This window comes from Hylaeus volcanicus, chromosome 1, assembly GCF_026283585.1.
Source record: "Hylaeus volcanicus isolate JK05 chromosome 1, UHH_iyHylVolc1.0_haploid, whole genome shotgun sequence".
Lineage (NCBI taxonomy): Eukaryota > Metazoa > Arthropoda > Insecta > Hymenoptera > Colletidae > Hylaeus > Hylaeus volcanicus.
In genome coordinates, this window is record NC_071976.1 from 6,720,936 (window position 1) to 6,736,658 (window position 15,723).

At 40.5% G+C, this 15,723-nt stretch overlaps 2 protein-coding genes across 2 annotated transcripts in view; one reads left to right on the forward strand and one right to left on the reverse strand.

Annotated features, from left to right (window-relative positions):
* LOC128879750 (alpha-glucosidase-like) overlaps nucleotides 1–2,863 on the reverse strand; it is a 34,280-nt gene extending 31,417 nt beyond the window's left edge. Inside the window, exon 1 of the mRNA XM_054129193.1 lies at nucleotides 244–2,863. The gene's annotated coding sequence lies outside the window, so the exon portion shown is untranslated. The remainder of the gene's footprint in view (nucleotides 1–243) is intronic.
* The window catches only part of LOC128884602 (dual specificity calcium/calmodulin-dependent 3',5'-cyclic nucleotide phosphodiesterase 1-like), a 29,088-nt gene extending 13,542 nt beyond the window's left edge, over nucleotides 1–15,546 (forward strand). Inside the window, exons 5-11 of the mRNA XM_054138088.1 lie at nucleotides 2,857–3,106; nucleotides 6,629–6,886; nucleotides 8,270–8,439; nucleotides 9,599–9,844; nucleotides 12,227–12,453; nucleotides 12,526–12,621; nucleotides 13,742–15,546. Of these exons, the coding sequence (XP_053994063.1) occupies nucleotides 2,857–3,106; nucleotides 6,629–6,886; nucleotides 8,270–8,439; nucleotides 9,599–9,844; nucleotides 12,227–12,453; nucleotides 12,526–12,621; nucleotides 13,742–13,836 (1,342 nt within the window). The 3' untranslated portion in view covers nucleotides 13,837–15,546. The remainder of the gene's footprint in view (nucleotides 1–2,856; nucleotides 3,107–6,628; nucleotides 6,887–8,269; nucleotides 8,440–9,598; nucleotides 9,845–12,226; nucleotides 12,454–12,525; nucleotides 12,622–13,741) is intronic.
* The last annotated feature ends 177 nt before the right edge of the window (nucleotides 15,547–15,723 follow it).

Below are 15,723 nucleotides of genomic sequence, written 5' to 3' on the forward strand. Positions count from 1 at the left end.
TTTGAAATGGGCAAATGTAATATAAAATTCAGAAAATGAAAATAGGAGTCTATTGAGTATAGTCTTTTAACGATTTGAAATGGGCAAATGTAATATAAAATTCAGGAATAATTTTAATTGCAAAATTGTAAAGGATGAAATGAAATATTGTATTATCTCATTGTAATCGTGTTCGGTTAATTGTTAAATTGGATCCGAACAATTGAATAAAGTAAATGAGTAAGCTGTTTTTTTAACACTTACGAGTGCTGGTCAATAGTGGTCAGCAATGGTCAGTAGTGGTCAGCAATGGTCAGTAGTGGTCAGCAATGGTCAGTAGTGGTCAGTAGTGGGCGGCTGTGGTCCCTGGTGGTCGCCTTCCCCCACCAGTGGTCCACACTCGAGTTGAACCGCGTGCGCGATCGTGCGACCCATATCGACCGAAGGATCTACGAAGACTGAATGTGAGTGCCCAAAGGTCCTCGATGGCGGACGAACCCGTACACAGGCCAAGATAAAGGAGTGGGGTTAACAATAATAATCCGGCGGGTTAATTCGAATGGCCATTCGATCTACTGAGAGAAGGAATACGTGAACCATTAATGTTTCACCAAAATAATATTCACCATCATTGTTTAAACAATAAACACTAATTATCTAGGAATCAATAACTATTTTAGCTACTGTTAATTAACTAATGCTACTCATTAATTCTTAGTACAAATATAGAACAAATAACAATCCAACCAAGGAATTAATGCTATACTACTAGAAACATAGTATAAACAATAATCCAATCCAGAAATGAATTCCTAGTACAAATACATGTATTTCAAATAATAATACAACCTAGAAATTAATATACAGTCTCGCGTTTCCCTCTCGAAACTCAACTTAGGCGTAAGTTTCATAGTCTGCACGAAACATGGTTCACCCTATAACAGAAACCCTACACAGTCAAATCTGTAAATACGCTTGTAAATACACTCACCCTGTATACCATTACAATTCCAATTTCCAACTGTTTGTTGGTACCAAAGCGTGCGTGCATGTGTGTTCCCAGTCGATTCCATCTGCGATTCGATAATAATAGCTTATATTTGCCGAAACGTTCGCCACCTTTAGTGCGATACCCCTAATGTTCATAACCAGTGTTATTATTCAATTACGATTATGGACTGTGAAATTTACAATTCTCGAGTGTGCAGGTTTGTAGTGGTGTTTGTCCAATTTTCATAATGGCCACGACAAGGGTATTATCGCCGTTTCATTGTCTCCATTCACCGACAAGTGCGCCTGTATTTATGCAGTGCATAAACTTTTTTTTATCGATTGGATGCAAAAGTAATTGAACTCGGCACTCTAAAAAATGAAACGCTGGCTTCGAAGAGATTACTACCTCGTCAGGTCAGTCGCGTATTAACCGCCATTCATTGCAATCGCGTTTTTTTTATCTGCGCGGCTGTCATGCCATCAAAGATTTCTATCCTTTTGCCGACACCTAAAAAGAACTCGAGAGTTACCCCAAACGCTCCGAGTCGATTTTTGCACGATAATCGATTGCTTGGATCTGTAGGATTGAAGATGTCGGTGGGATGTGCTTTCTCCATCCTAATTTCTTTTAAGTGCTAATTACATCACGCGTACTATCGAATTACCTCAAGACCATTATTAAGTAGAAACTGGTTAATTACACGCTTGGCGTTAATTACTTTTAGTAGGTTTTAATCTAATCGTAACTCTCGAGGAAAATGATTTTGTTTTGAGTTGAAGATTTATTGCTTGATATTTTCAATAAAGAAAATAATAAAGGAAAATTGCATTGTTTCTCTCTGAATTCAGCGTTCCTCATTTTTATAAAAAAAATTCACCACCATTCTTATCAAATTCACAGAACCTGCACTTGAAGTCATAAAAATATTTGTGTGTATAGCGTTTATAATATCCCAGTTCCTTTAATATGATTCTAATTTTCCCAATTACGTTTGACACTGAAGAAAACCTTGTGATTCGTTAATGAAATAAATAATAACGTCAAGGTTAGATTCCTGTTGCAATGAACGCGTGAATACATGATAAAAAATAAAATAATACAAATTTGAAATGGAAATCTATCGAGACGTTCATTGAATAAAAACTTGCATTACAAGTCAAGGATGACCAAACACAAAAGTGTCGGTGCATATCATCGAGGACTCTCCCAAATCGTTCGATAAATATTCGCTCGGAAAGAGATTACGTTTACTTGCATAAAATATCCCCGAAAATTGCACAAAACCTCCGACATCCCCGACAAAAAAAAAAAATAAAAAATAAAACATAGAAACGTCGAAACACGAGTATCGCAGTTTCAAAAATAGATTGTAAAAGCTACATTGAGATAACGGAGAAACATTCCAAACAAAAATCTCGTTCGAAGCCCAACCACACGCACCCTCTACCACCCTCGTTCAAAAAAGACGAGTATTCCCCATCGAAAACCCTACGCGCACTGCAAAAAAAAAAAAAACAAGCTTCCCTCACAAAATCGAAACACCCTTCCCGAAGCGTGGTAGTCCAGGACCACAAGATCGATTAGCGTCGAGCAAACCAAGTCCATAGCGCCATTAGCTTCTTCACTCACGATTCACGTTCTTTATTTCAATCAAAAACGAAAGAGTGCGTGACCACCAGCGATCCACCATGTATGCGTGAGTGCGTGCGCGTTCTGTTCATCGAAAGAATGAAAATAGAGAGGGTGAGAGTCGATTAATCGAGGGAACCCCGCTCTGTTCTCGTTAAAAGCGAGGCTAGGGATTTCCATTTATGATCGGACGTATCGCCGCGAAACGTTCACGGTACGATCCGCTAATGAGTAACAACGAAATTTATTCTTAGACGGCTGGCAGACGAGGACGACGAACTGTCGGAGGTTCAGCCAGACGCCGTGCCACCGGAAGTACGCGAATGGCTCGCCTCGACCTTCACCAGACAGCTAGCCACCACCAGGCGGAAGGCGGACGAGAAACCCAAATTCCGATCGGTCGCCCACGCGATCAGGGCGGGGATTTTCGTCGATCGGATCTACAGGCGGGTCACCAACACCGCGCTCATGCAGTTCCCCCAGGAAGTGGTCAAAGTACTCAAGGTAGCTATCCACGGGCCGATTAACGTTCGATTTTTGGGATTTTCGGGATTGTGAACCCAATGATGTTTTAACTAGGGGTGTGCGGGATTCCCGTAAAATGTTCCGGGATTCCCAAAAATATCCGGGATTCCCGAGAATGTACGGGATCTCGATAATGTTCGGGATTCCCGACAGTGTACGGGATATACAGGGTGGTCCACCTAAGTAAGGCCACCTAAATATCCCCTCTAATTGTGGGGGTACAACAAGTATTCTGTATGCTATTTGAATGGTTTGAAAAAACCATTCTATTGCAAACGATTTCTTTTTTCTAGGGTAAATTTTTTTGGAGTTTACAAGGTTATCGATTTTTTTTGCGTATAAATGTATAATTTTTTTTATCGCATTGTGTAGCTGATGTAAAAATACGTTCAGGGATGTACATTACATGACCTTGAAATGACCTTTGAGTTCGAAAATTAAATGGAAACGAAAAATTGTTGTCTGTCGAGACTTTACAGACAAAGACGTCGTTCGGGAATCTGTAAGAGTAAATAAACACGTTTACACTACGAATGACTTCTGACGCCGCAGAAATCTGATCATTTTTAAACAGTTCGTCAGTTTATGGATATTATCCTTCGCGATGAGTTATTCAAAGCAAGAGAAAATTGATATGATTCTGATTTATGGTAAAAGTGATCAGTGTTTAAGGCAAGCTGTTCGATTGTAACGAGCGAAATATCCTGAACGCAACTGTCCATCGCGTAGTACATATGGAAAGGTGGTCAAGCATTTTTTTGAAAGTGGTAGCGTCAATACGAAGAACCCATAATGTTACAAGCCAATTAAATACGAGATTTATTATAGAAAAAGTTGCCGAATATCCGACAATTGGAACGAGTAACTAATATTTCCAAAACAAGCATAATACGAATACTTCGTGAACAAAAATTTCATCCGTATCATATGTCTCTCCATCAGGATCTACATGGACATGATTTTGAAAATCGCCTGAATTTTTGTTAGTGGGGTTTACGGCAATATGAAAACGATGAATCGTTTTTTGAGAGAATGTTGTCGACAACAATTTTTCGTTTCCATTTAATTCTTGAACTCAAAGGTCATTTCAAGGTCATGTAATGTACATCCCTGAACGTATTTTCACATGAGCTACACGATGCGATAAAAAAATTATACATTTATACGCAAAAAAAAAACATCGATAACCTTGTAAACTCCAAAAAAAATTACCCTAGAAAAAAGAAATCTTTTGCAATAGATTGGTTTTTTCAAACCATTCAAATAGCATACAAAATATTTGTTGTACCCCCACAATTAGAGGAGATATTTAGGCGAGCTTGCTTAGGTGGACCACCCTGTAGAATAATATCTGGGACTTCCGAAAGTGTTGTTATTCTTAAAAATTTCAGCAATCCGAATGTACGGGATTTCGAAATTCTCGGGAATCCCGAATGGTTTCGGGATCCCGCAAATTCACGGTAATCCCGAATGGTTTCGGAATCCCGAATGGTTTCGGGATCCCGGAAATTCACGGGGATCCCGGATGTATTCGGGATTTTGAAATTCTCGGGATTGCATCCCGATCCCGGGAAGAATGCCCGTCCCGACCGGGATCCCGCACACCCCTGGTTTTAACACCTTCACGGCCAGGCTAAAACACGTGAGGATTTCTACACGGTCTGTCTAAAAAGAAACCGAACTTTTACTATAAAAAGAAAAAAGTACAAGTAAAGTTGTTACACACACGTTTATTTACTCAAAATAATCTCACTCTGCGTCAATACAACGTGTAGAATATACTAAACCGAAATATTGCTATAACGTGTCCCTTTCATTGGAATTAGAATTGTTACCTTGGATAATTCACCCTACTCGCCTGATCTGTCTCCCTGCGATTATTTTCTTTTCCCAAAATTGAAAATTCCACATTGTAGCAACATTTCGGAGATTCAGGCCGCTGTAATCGCCGTACTAAACGGGCTACCAAAACAGGAGCTGCAAAGGTCCTTCGAAATGTTAATTACGCGTCTACGCGGTGTATTGACGCAGACGGAGATTATTTTGAGTAAATAAACGTGCGTGTAGAAACTTTACTTGTACTTTTATCTTTTTATAGCAAAAGTTCGGTTTCTTTTTAGACAGACCGTGTATAGCGTTAAAATTTTGTCTCGAGACGTACAATTTTCACGTACAATTTCGTATTGACAAAAGTAATTTGTTTTCACCAAATATCCAATAAAAGGCCCGTGTAAGTTTCACGAAGATCCACTTATTATTTTCAAACGATTCGTAAAGACGTGCCTGATTTTCAGCGTTCTGAAACAGGTTTCCTCCAGAGATTCGAACCGCTGCTGAACCCAAACCCAAACCCGGTTAATGAACGGAAGGTTACTGTAACCCATACTAACCACGAACGAACGGTTCTTGAATTGTAGGAAGAGCGGGTTAACCTGCTCGGAGTGGGTTACTAGTAGAAGAAGACATCCAGACAAGTTAAAGATATGTGAACTTACAGGCAATATTCAAATCAAATGAAACTAGATTGTTTAAAATGTACGAGTATATAATGAATGTAGGATTGATTAATTTTCGAGTGTTGTTAGAAACGGTATTTGTACTTTCTTTTTAAACTTCAACAATTATTTGGCATAATAAATGTACAATGAACAGACATAAGTTAAAAATGGAATAAATATATACAAAATATGAACACACACACATACGAGTAAATGTAAGCACTTGCATGACCTTCTTCTCGCGGATGGACAGTAGAGTAGAAAACAGACAATATTGAAATAAAATTGATTACCGTTTAGAAACACGGTAATAACTATGGTTTTTACTGTATTATTATAACGCCCATACAACCGGGTTAACCGGGTTACTCGGGTTACAGATGTCTTGTGTTACCTGGTTAAATGGGTTATTCTACAGGGTGTCCTAAAAGTCGGGGAGGAGCCGGAAATGGGGGGTAGCTGAGACGATTCTGAACAACAATTTCCTTTGCAAAAATGTCGGATGGGGCTTCGTTAGGAAGATATTAAGAGAAAACCCCGACCAATCAGAGTGCGCGTAGACCGTTGGAGCGGCCGCGGTAGCGAAGGCTACGCGCTGGCGGCCGCGCTTGTACGCGAACAAGTGACTCGACGTGCATCGAAGGACATTGACGCTGCCGCCTAGCGCGTAGCCTTCGCTACCGCGGCCGCTCCAACGGTCTACGCGCGCTCTGATTGGTCGGGGTTTTCTCTTAATATCTTCCTAACGAAGCCCTATCCGACATTTTTGCAAAGGAAATTGTTGTTCAGAATCGTCTCAGCTACCCCCCATTTCCGGCTCCTCCCCGACTTTTGGGACACCCTGTATAATACGAAGTACCGGAACCCGGTACGGGTTAGGGTTCGAATCCCTGGTTTCCTCCTCAACTACGCTAACTTTTCCGAACATTTTTATGAGGCTAAAATTCCGTTGGAAATAATTGACAAACTCCTCACAGAGTTGAAATTTGCATATTTATTCAAGACACTGGACGACTGGTCCTTCGACGTGTTCTCGTTAAGCGAGGCCGCGATGGGAACCCCCGTCAAGTACCTGGGCTACGATCTGCTCAACCGATACGGGATGATCCACAAATTCAAGGTGCCCCCCGCAGTGTTGGAGTGCTTTTTGGGGAGGGTCGAGGAGGGTTACTGCAGGCATCGTAACCCGTACCACAACAATTTGCATGCGGCTGACGTCGCGCAGACCATGCACTACATTCTCTGTCAAACGGGACTCATGGTGAGTTCGTTCATTAATCAAGAAGGATTAACTGGTTCTTATCGAATTCTTATCGAAAGGGAAAGACAAGTACCGATAAATAATCAGCTTTATCTGGTATTAGTTGAGAAAAGAACAATGTTTATGTTATAAATCCTTTTATCTAAAAGAATCTATAGATAATGAGCTTAACTTTAATTCTGGAGAAATTTGATAATAACAAATGAATAGTCTGTACGACGAAAGATACTCGTATGGAACTTGTCGTTGGACAAGTTCCAACTGTGTATGGAAAAGTGAAGGTACCTTCTATTGTCATGGATCTTAGAAAATCGTTCACCTAACAGATTTCGAAATCTATTGAAAACAAGAGAATGGCCGTCATGGTTCTTGCAGAGTGCGGATAAATAAAGCTACTGTTACTAACAGAATCGATCACGTTATTGGCTAAACGTTGAAATATGAATTGAAAATAAGTAAACAAGGTTCGTGCAGAGCGTGGACAAGTGAATCTACCTTCAGTTCTGTGGAATGTGTGTATAGCAAAATGAAGATTTGTTGTCAATTTATCGAGAGATTTCCACAATCAAAACACATCTGTACCATTTATCTAATCTAAGAAACTGTATCACTGCGTACGCTATCGTATCACTGTCATTGAACTGGAACGTATACACACGAGCCTCCCCTCACTCTGATCCCATTAGAATGCACATTCTAGGACAGTGCAAATGCCCTGAACTGCTCTGCTCTGCACTGGCGTATTCCCCTCTCGACAACGACACGTGAAAGGGGAAGAGGTCGTGCTGGAGGGCAGTCATAGAAACTCAAAAGCAAAAGTAGACCAAGACATCTGAATTCCCTTATGTCGTCAACATTTTACTAAAATTTCTTTTTTTTAAATACTTGAAAACTACATAATCCAAGATTCGTCGCAGTATTTGTTCTTGACGCCTCTTCAGAATTCACGAATCTTATCCAGATTCGTTTTCTTCGACACCTCAATAAGTTCACTAAATTCTTAATGAAAATAAATCGCATCCCATCTTCGCAAACTCTTCAAAAAGAACGAATAAACCAGATCTCCGTCTAAACTCCTGCAATCTCCTCTTTAACAACGTTTCATCGTATATTCTATCAACGGTGCAGCTTAAAAAAAAAAAAAAAAAACGAAGTTAAAAACGACCACCTCGATTCGTTAATTTCTCGTTTAAACTTCGCTCGCAATTAAAGCACTCTTGGGCGCGAGCTGTTAAAGCGGCTCGCGCAAACGAAGGAAATTCCTAGGAAAAGCGAAAGGTGAAATTTCGAACTTGGACGTTTTCACGACCACGTTTACACGGAGACATTGCACGTTCGACGGTGGATTACGCCGCGAGCGTAACGTGTTTGCTTGTTGCGCAGAATTGGCTGACCGATCTGGAGATTTTCGCCACCCTCGTGGCGGCGATTATTCATGATTACGAGCACACTGGGACCACAAACAATTTCCACGTAATGTCCGGTAGCGATACGGCGCTTCTCTACAACGACCGGGCAGTTCTGGAAAATCACCACATCTCCGCGAGCTTCCGGTAGGTATATAGGGGACGCGATCGAAAGGTCACGTGTATCTAACTCACGTTCTAACGAGTTGTCGATTACTCGCAATTTTCATTCCAATTTCAATCGGTGCGAAACGAGAATTGCTTTCCCTCGGTGTCCGAAACGCGTGAATCTGTTCATTTTTGGAGAGAGGGACAAGTCGTATCTGAGTCCTTTTCCCTTTTGGAGGACTTTTAGTATCGCATTGTGTATGAAATGTATGATAAAGTACAACGTCCGTTCTCTTATTCTATCGCACTTGAAATACCTGATCAAGTTACAGTTCCTGCTCTCGTATCCAACTAAACGTGTCCGACCATGTACGACTTATCCTGTCTTATTCTACTTAACCCATTCAGCCACCGTTCACCTTGCTCTTCCTATAAACGAACCACTTGTTTTATATTACACTCTGAAACTCTTTATATCAAATATAACATTGCATATTTATTATACCAAACCTACCATAATACTAACTCGTTTGAAAAATGTTTTATCGCGGAATCATTGTCCCCGTTAAGACAATTCAATTAATTCTCCGCCTTCGTTTCGAGAATAAACTCCGTCCCAGTTTCCAGAATAAAAAAACTTTCCGTTTTTCCTGTTGAATAAACCGGAAGTGCATTGTGGAGAAGTTATCGAACAGAATAAATTGTCGAGAAAAAGTTGCTTTTGTATTACGTGGGAGCCTGGAACAACAATCGGACGTTTCATTCCATTCGAACAAAGTATGCTCTGGTTGAAACAAAGAACAGCTGAGAGCTGAACGAAAATGGTATTTAATTCCATGACACGTTTGATGAAAAAATAATCGGTAGCGTTGGTTAAATAGAAAAGGGTCGAATTGGTTGAATGTAATTTAAACGAAGGTAACTTTTCCACTTTTCGTCCAACTCCATTTTTTAGCACTAGCTTTATAGAGAATAGTCATTTTAACTCGTTCTTACTTTTTCAATTTGTCAACAATATCCAAATCCAATATCCAATATCCAATTTGTCCAAATTCATATTTGCCTAAACCTCCTAATTAAATTTAGTAAATTTACTTCACTTAATGAAGCATTATCTGCATAACAGAAATCTGATGAGACATCTCTGTAAACCTAGCGTTAATTTAAACACGATTCTAAACTAATTGTATATTTTTAGAATATTGAGAGAGGACGAGTGCAACATACTGCAAAACCTTTCGAGGGAGGAGTTCCGAGAATTCCGTTCCCTGGTCATCGATATGGTCCTCGCGACCGATATGAGCTTTCATTTCCAACAATTGAAGAACATGAAGAACATCCTGAGCCTGGCGGAGCCTAGCGTCGACAAAAGCAAGGCTGTCAGTCTCGTCCTCCATTGCTGCGACATCTCGCACCCAGCCAAAAGATGGGACCTTCATCACAGGTAAGCTAACTTCAAACTAATGTCTTTAAGACTAATCATTTGTTCGATCGCGGTACAAATAGGTGCAAATGAGATCTCGATAAAAGTGTTAATTAAAATGCCATTGGGAGCGTTCTTCGTTAAAATTTAAATAGGCTCTACTTGAAATTACTCATCGACTGCACAATGGCCACAGGAGGATATAAACCCTTTTAAATATAATTAAATGTCTGGCACTGGGCAAACTTAAACGCCGTAAAAGAAGCTTATTATCTGGAATAAAAGATTCGTGATCAAGTTACTCCTTTCAATCGAAGGCTACTTTAAGTCCTTCCAGGGCCATTTTGCTTTTCACTGTCGCAACGATCGAAAGATTTTCTTGACATCCGATATTCGTACTCGTCTTTGAAATTGGCATTCTATTCGTGTCGCTGCCAAGAAAAGATTCCATAAGGTGTATAGAATTTGATTTCAATGGCTGCCTCGATACTGGATTCGATTCTTTGAAATTTATGTTTTCTGGGTGATTTCGTTACTAGCTATAGATTTATTATTAGCCTGCGAATATTTGTGCATTTATGACAAATGTAAATATGCGAGAATATGTACAAATGCATAAATCTATAAAATATAATTTACAAATGTATAATATAACGTTGGTTTACATTATTTTCTTCGATTGTGTATGTAAAGATATGAAATTGCGCAAACATCCGCAGTCTACTTGCTATAAATATTAGGTTGCCCCGAAAGTTTCTTTCGCTTTATTAATAAGTAAAGGGTCGCACGGATTATTCTAACGTGTTCCTACGTCACGTCAGGCACCGTGGGCCCACGTCAGACATGAGAAATTGTCAGAAATAATGAATCCTTCGATAATTCTGAGTTTATGGCACTTCGGTTATTGAGGTCGAAACGGGTATTGATTCTAAAAACCATTCAACGCTAAAGACTCGAAATACCTTAAATCTCAAAAATAACCTTTTCTCGTCCGCAGGCCAAACGTACCAACACAATTTCAATGTTATGTTCCTTGCGACGGAACACTCTTTTTTTTTTGGAATGTCGAAGAGGTATCGCGGTAGGCGATGTTAACTACTTCAGACGTGTAGTTGTCCGGTTTGTCAACAACCAACCTAGCCGTGCGAGATTTAATAACGTTTAACGTGTAATAACGATATTAAACATTTTTTTACAGTACAAATAAAGATCGAGCATAACAATAATAATGCTAATAATTTTTCTTATTAAAATTCCTTAAGATCAGATTTAATAATTTTATTTATTATTTCAATATGTTTAATCATTTCAAGTACAAGAAAAATTATGTTTTTGTATTTAATATGCTGCATTTTATATCTAATCAAATGCATGAAAAGCTGACAAGAATGCAGTTTAAATAGAAATTATTTCATACTTTTCACTGCATTTTCTCATACTTTTATAACCAATTATATCTAGAGCTGCTCATATAAATTACTGGTCGTATAAATTTATATAAATTAACTAAAAATTATTTTATACTTTTTAGTGTAGTTTTTGTTTTTTTTTAAATTAGTTTATCTCTTAAAAATGGAAAACAGGTTCCTAGAAAACACCTGAGTCTTCTAACGCCTTCCAACGCTCACGAAAAATGTAGTAGTTTTGATGTGCTCCTAACGCGTCAGAACGCACATTTCGTCAGATAGCATCAGCCCACGTCACGTCAGAGTAATGTGAACGTCGCCATGCAAAACCCTATGTTAGATTTTAACCACGCGTCTTATGCCGTGGGCCCACGTGGGAACACGCATGTCGCGTCAGATGGCGTCAGATGGCGTCAGATGGCGTCAGGCGGCGTCAGATGGCGTCAGCCCACGTCACGTCAGATTAATGTGAACGTCGCCATGCAAAACCCTATGTTAGATTTTAACCACGCGTCTTATGCCGTGGGCCCACGTGGGAACACGCGTGTCGCGTCAGATAGCGTCAGATGGCGTCAGATGGCGTCAGACGGCGTCAGATAGCGTCAGCCCACGTCACGTCAGATCAATGTGAACGTCGCCATGCAAAACCCTATGTTAGATTTTCATATCACGCGTCTCATGACGCGGGATCACGTCACGTCAGAGTAATCTGTGCGATCCTTAACACGTGCACAATACTTTATGTTTTATGTTACATTACTGAATTGTGTACGATCTATTTTCCTCCATTACTGTTACATCATGAATATATATGAAATTCGATTGTCTATTTATATAAACACGATCACATGAAATAATTGAGTGCAACTCGCGAAAGAAACTTCCGGGACAACCTAATATAACGAATATCACACCTTTTCCATTCAAGAATATTTAAGTACCGCATTTGCATTGTACTGAAAAGTATAGTCTTCCAACTACCTCGTCTGACACGCAGATGGACGATGCAGCTTCTGGAAGAGTTCTTCCGGCAGGGAGACAAAGAAAGGGCCATGGGATTGCCATTTTCCCCCCTGTGCGATCGTAACAATACCCTGGTGGCTGAATCCCAAATAGGGTTCATAGAGTTTATCGTCGAGCCCAGCATGCAGGTGTGCAGCGACATGTTGGAGACGGTCCTCACCCCGTTGAACACCAAGGAGAGCGTGGACGAGTCCAACAACGGTGAGCCTATCTATGGTCACGCTTAGATGCGTCTCAACTGCGAATGGTACTCGAGAGATGATTAATCCGCAGGTTCGAACCCGGAGGCTAGGAGGTTTAAGATTGGAAAGCCATGGATTCCTTGCCTCGCGGAGAACAAGAGCATTTGGAAGGAGCAGGCTGTTCGAGGTATCAATTCATAATTTCCTTTGCGTGGTGTTAGTCTCACTCTTATCAGTCTCTTCTAATCTGCATTCCTTCTGTCTCCCACAAAACAAAATGTTAAAAATGGTACTTCACTTTCTCCCTCACAAATGAAAAATGGTACCTCACCCTCTCTCTGCATAGCTTCGCCGTTCTCAGTCCCTCCCAGTCTCCAATTCCGCTTTCTTTCACCAAAAAAAAAATGGTGGAAATGGTGAAAATGTCACCTTCCTTTTTCCTGCGTAGCGTTAGCCTCACTCTTATCAGTCTCCTCTAATCTGCATTCCTTCTGTCTCCCACAAAACAAAATGTTAAAAATGGTACTTCACTTTCTCCCTCACAAATGAAAAATGGTACTTCACTTTCTCCCTCACAAATGAAAAATGGTACTTCACTTTATCCCTCACAAATGAAAAATGGTACTTCACCCTCTCTCTGCATAGCTTCACCGTTCTCAGTCCCTCCAAGTCTCCAATTCCGCTTTCTTTCACTAAAAAAAAAATGGTGGGAATGGTGAAAATGTCACCTTCCTTTTTCCTGCGTAGCGTTAGCCTCACTCTTATCAGTCTCCTCTAATCTGCATTCCTTCTGTCTCCCACAAAACAAAATGTTAAAAATGGTACTTCACTTTCTCCCTCACAAATGAAAAATGGTACTTCACTTTCTCCCTCACAAATGAAAAATGGTACCTCACCCTCTCTCTGCATAGCTTCGCCGTTCTCAGTCCCTCCCAGTCTCCAATTCCGCTTTCTTTCACCAAAAAAAAATGGTGGAAATGGTGAAAATGTCACCTTCCTTTTTCCTGCGTAGCGTTAGCCTCACTCTTATCAGTCTCCTCTAATCTGCATTCCTTCTGTCTCCCACAAAACAAAATGTTAAAAATGGTACTTCACTTCCTCCCTCACAAATGAAAAATGGTACCTCACCCTCTCTCTGCATAGCTTCGCCGTTCTCAGTCCTTCCCAGTCTTCAATTCCCCTTTCTTTCAAGAAAAAAAAAAATAATGAAACTGTCACCTTCCTTTTTCCTGCGTGGCGTTAGCTTCCGCTCCTCGCATCGCTCACGGAGTACATATGAAAGCATCGTTTTATTTGTTCGAAAACAGATGCTGAGGCGAGGGCACAAAAGGAGCAAGAGCAGAAGGCGAGCGACAGCCGCGAGGACGGCGACACAGTGCAACAAGCTGCGCCCGAGGAATGAAAGATCCGACGAGCCGTCTTGTTTCTCAAGAGAATATGTAATTTTAGGCTACGAGGAGGCTCATGAACGTTTTAGAAGTGGTCGCAGTGATACGGGTAAACGCGTCGCGACTACAGCGATTCCTCTCGTCGCCCCGAGCGAAAGTCAAAGGTCAGGCTTAACGTTAAGACCACCTCCACCGACTTATTTGTATCGTTTGTTTACCACGGCTATCTGTTCCATCGTCCGACGTTCCATTGATCTAGCATTTCGACGGGTGTCTGAATATCGAGAATGGTGGTCGCGCAGAGGCGGGCAAAATTTTAATCGAATAACGCGAGTGGCGAATGGAAACAACGTGGAGCTATTTATTTACCTTCTGGAATGTAACAGAGTGGCTAGCTCGACACTAGAGCAATTTCTGAAGAGAATATACATATTCTAGAGTAAAGAGAAAGTATAGACAATGGTATTATTGATGGTATTTGTTTTTTACTCGACCAAACAATTACTCAGATGGCCTTCCACTCGTTTCATGTGAAACTTTATTTTATAGTTGAGATTTTAATAACCACCGAAACGATGAATCTCTATCTTCCATTCGTCATTCGAAATTTTCGTGTAGACTCAAACTTTGCCCATTTCTGAACAATTACCACAGACTTGTTCCAATCCAGTCTCCGCGGTCGTATTTGCGAATTGTACATACAAGCTTTACATGATTTTCTTATTCTACGTTCTCGAAGATATATTGCGTTAATTTATAACAAGCTGCGAAATGAACGCCTCGACCGTGAAGTCCGAGTTAAGTCGTGGACTAACGCGGAAATTACACGTGCATAAATTCCGATATAGCGAAAAAATGATACCACGATATTTTGTGAATCTTTTTAAATACGCATTCGTCGTGTTGGTCGCAGACTGATTACAAGGCCACGCGCTACTTTACGTTCGATAAAAGCTGCGTACTCTTCGAGGGCCACAAAATAATTGAGCTCGTCTCTATATCGCTTTGATTTATCAAAAATTATGGTAAACTGCAAAGGCAGAAACGAAAAAACGATAAATTAATTCACCAAGAATGTAAACACACACCTCTGTGTTCACAATAGAGAATCGAGGTCGGCTCGGAGGAGAATCTCAAGGCGTTCATTTCCCAGTTGATATTTCCCTGGTCGTGCAACCGATTACGCGTGAATTAATTACTATGAAAACGTAGAAGTAGCACGTCTCCCAAGGTAAACGTAGCCTAAAGTTACCACGCTGCGATAGGCAGCAAGAATCGAGCACACGTAAGCGAAAGAAAGTCGTAAACGTACTTAGAGCACAATTCTCCATTGGCGATTATGTGGTAGCGAGTGAAAGAACACTATGTTAACGTCGAGGGTGATTCCCATGGCGTTCCGATCATCGGCAACGCTGTCTTTCTCCGTACCTGTTTTTTCTTACAATTAGTCTATAATTACGAGCATACGTTTTTTCATAGGAACGAAGACTTTCATCTTGAGAAAGAGTACGCACCGAGTTCGATCAAATTCGCGATGATCGACACCGACTGGCGACGTTACTTTACCAATCTCATTGCATATACATCGTCATCGTGATTTTCTGTTTCCTAAATTATGTAGCCTCGTGAAGTTGACACCCCCAAATGCAAATTTGGATCAAAAACAAATTGCATTCGTTTGTCCACGATTTGTCCACGTTTGTCCAACCACAATTTTCATTCGTCCACCCTTCAGAAAAAAGTAACACCACAAATAAGCCATTTGAAGTCAGCACACCTATATGGACCTTTTTTAAGGGTTTTCTCAGCAAATGTGTCTATCCACATTTTGTCCACTAATGTTTTTCGTTTGTACAACAAGTATTTTCGTTTGTCCACCCCTCAGAAAAAAGATACACTTC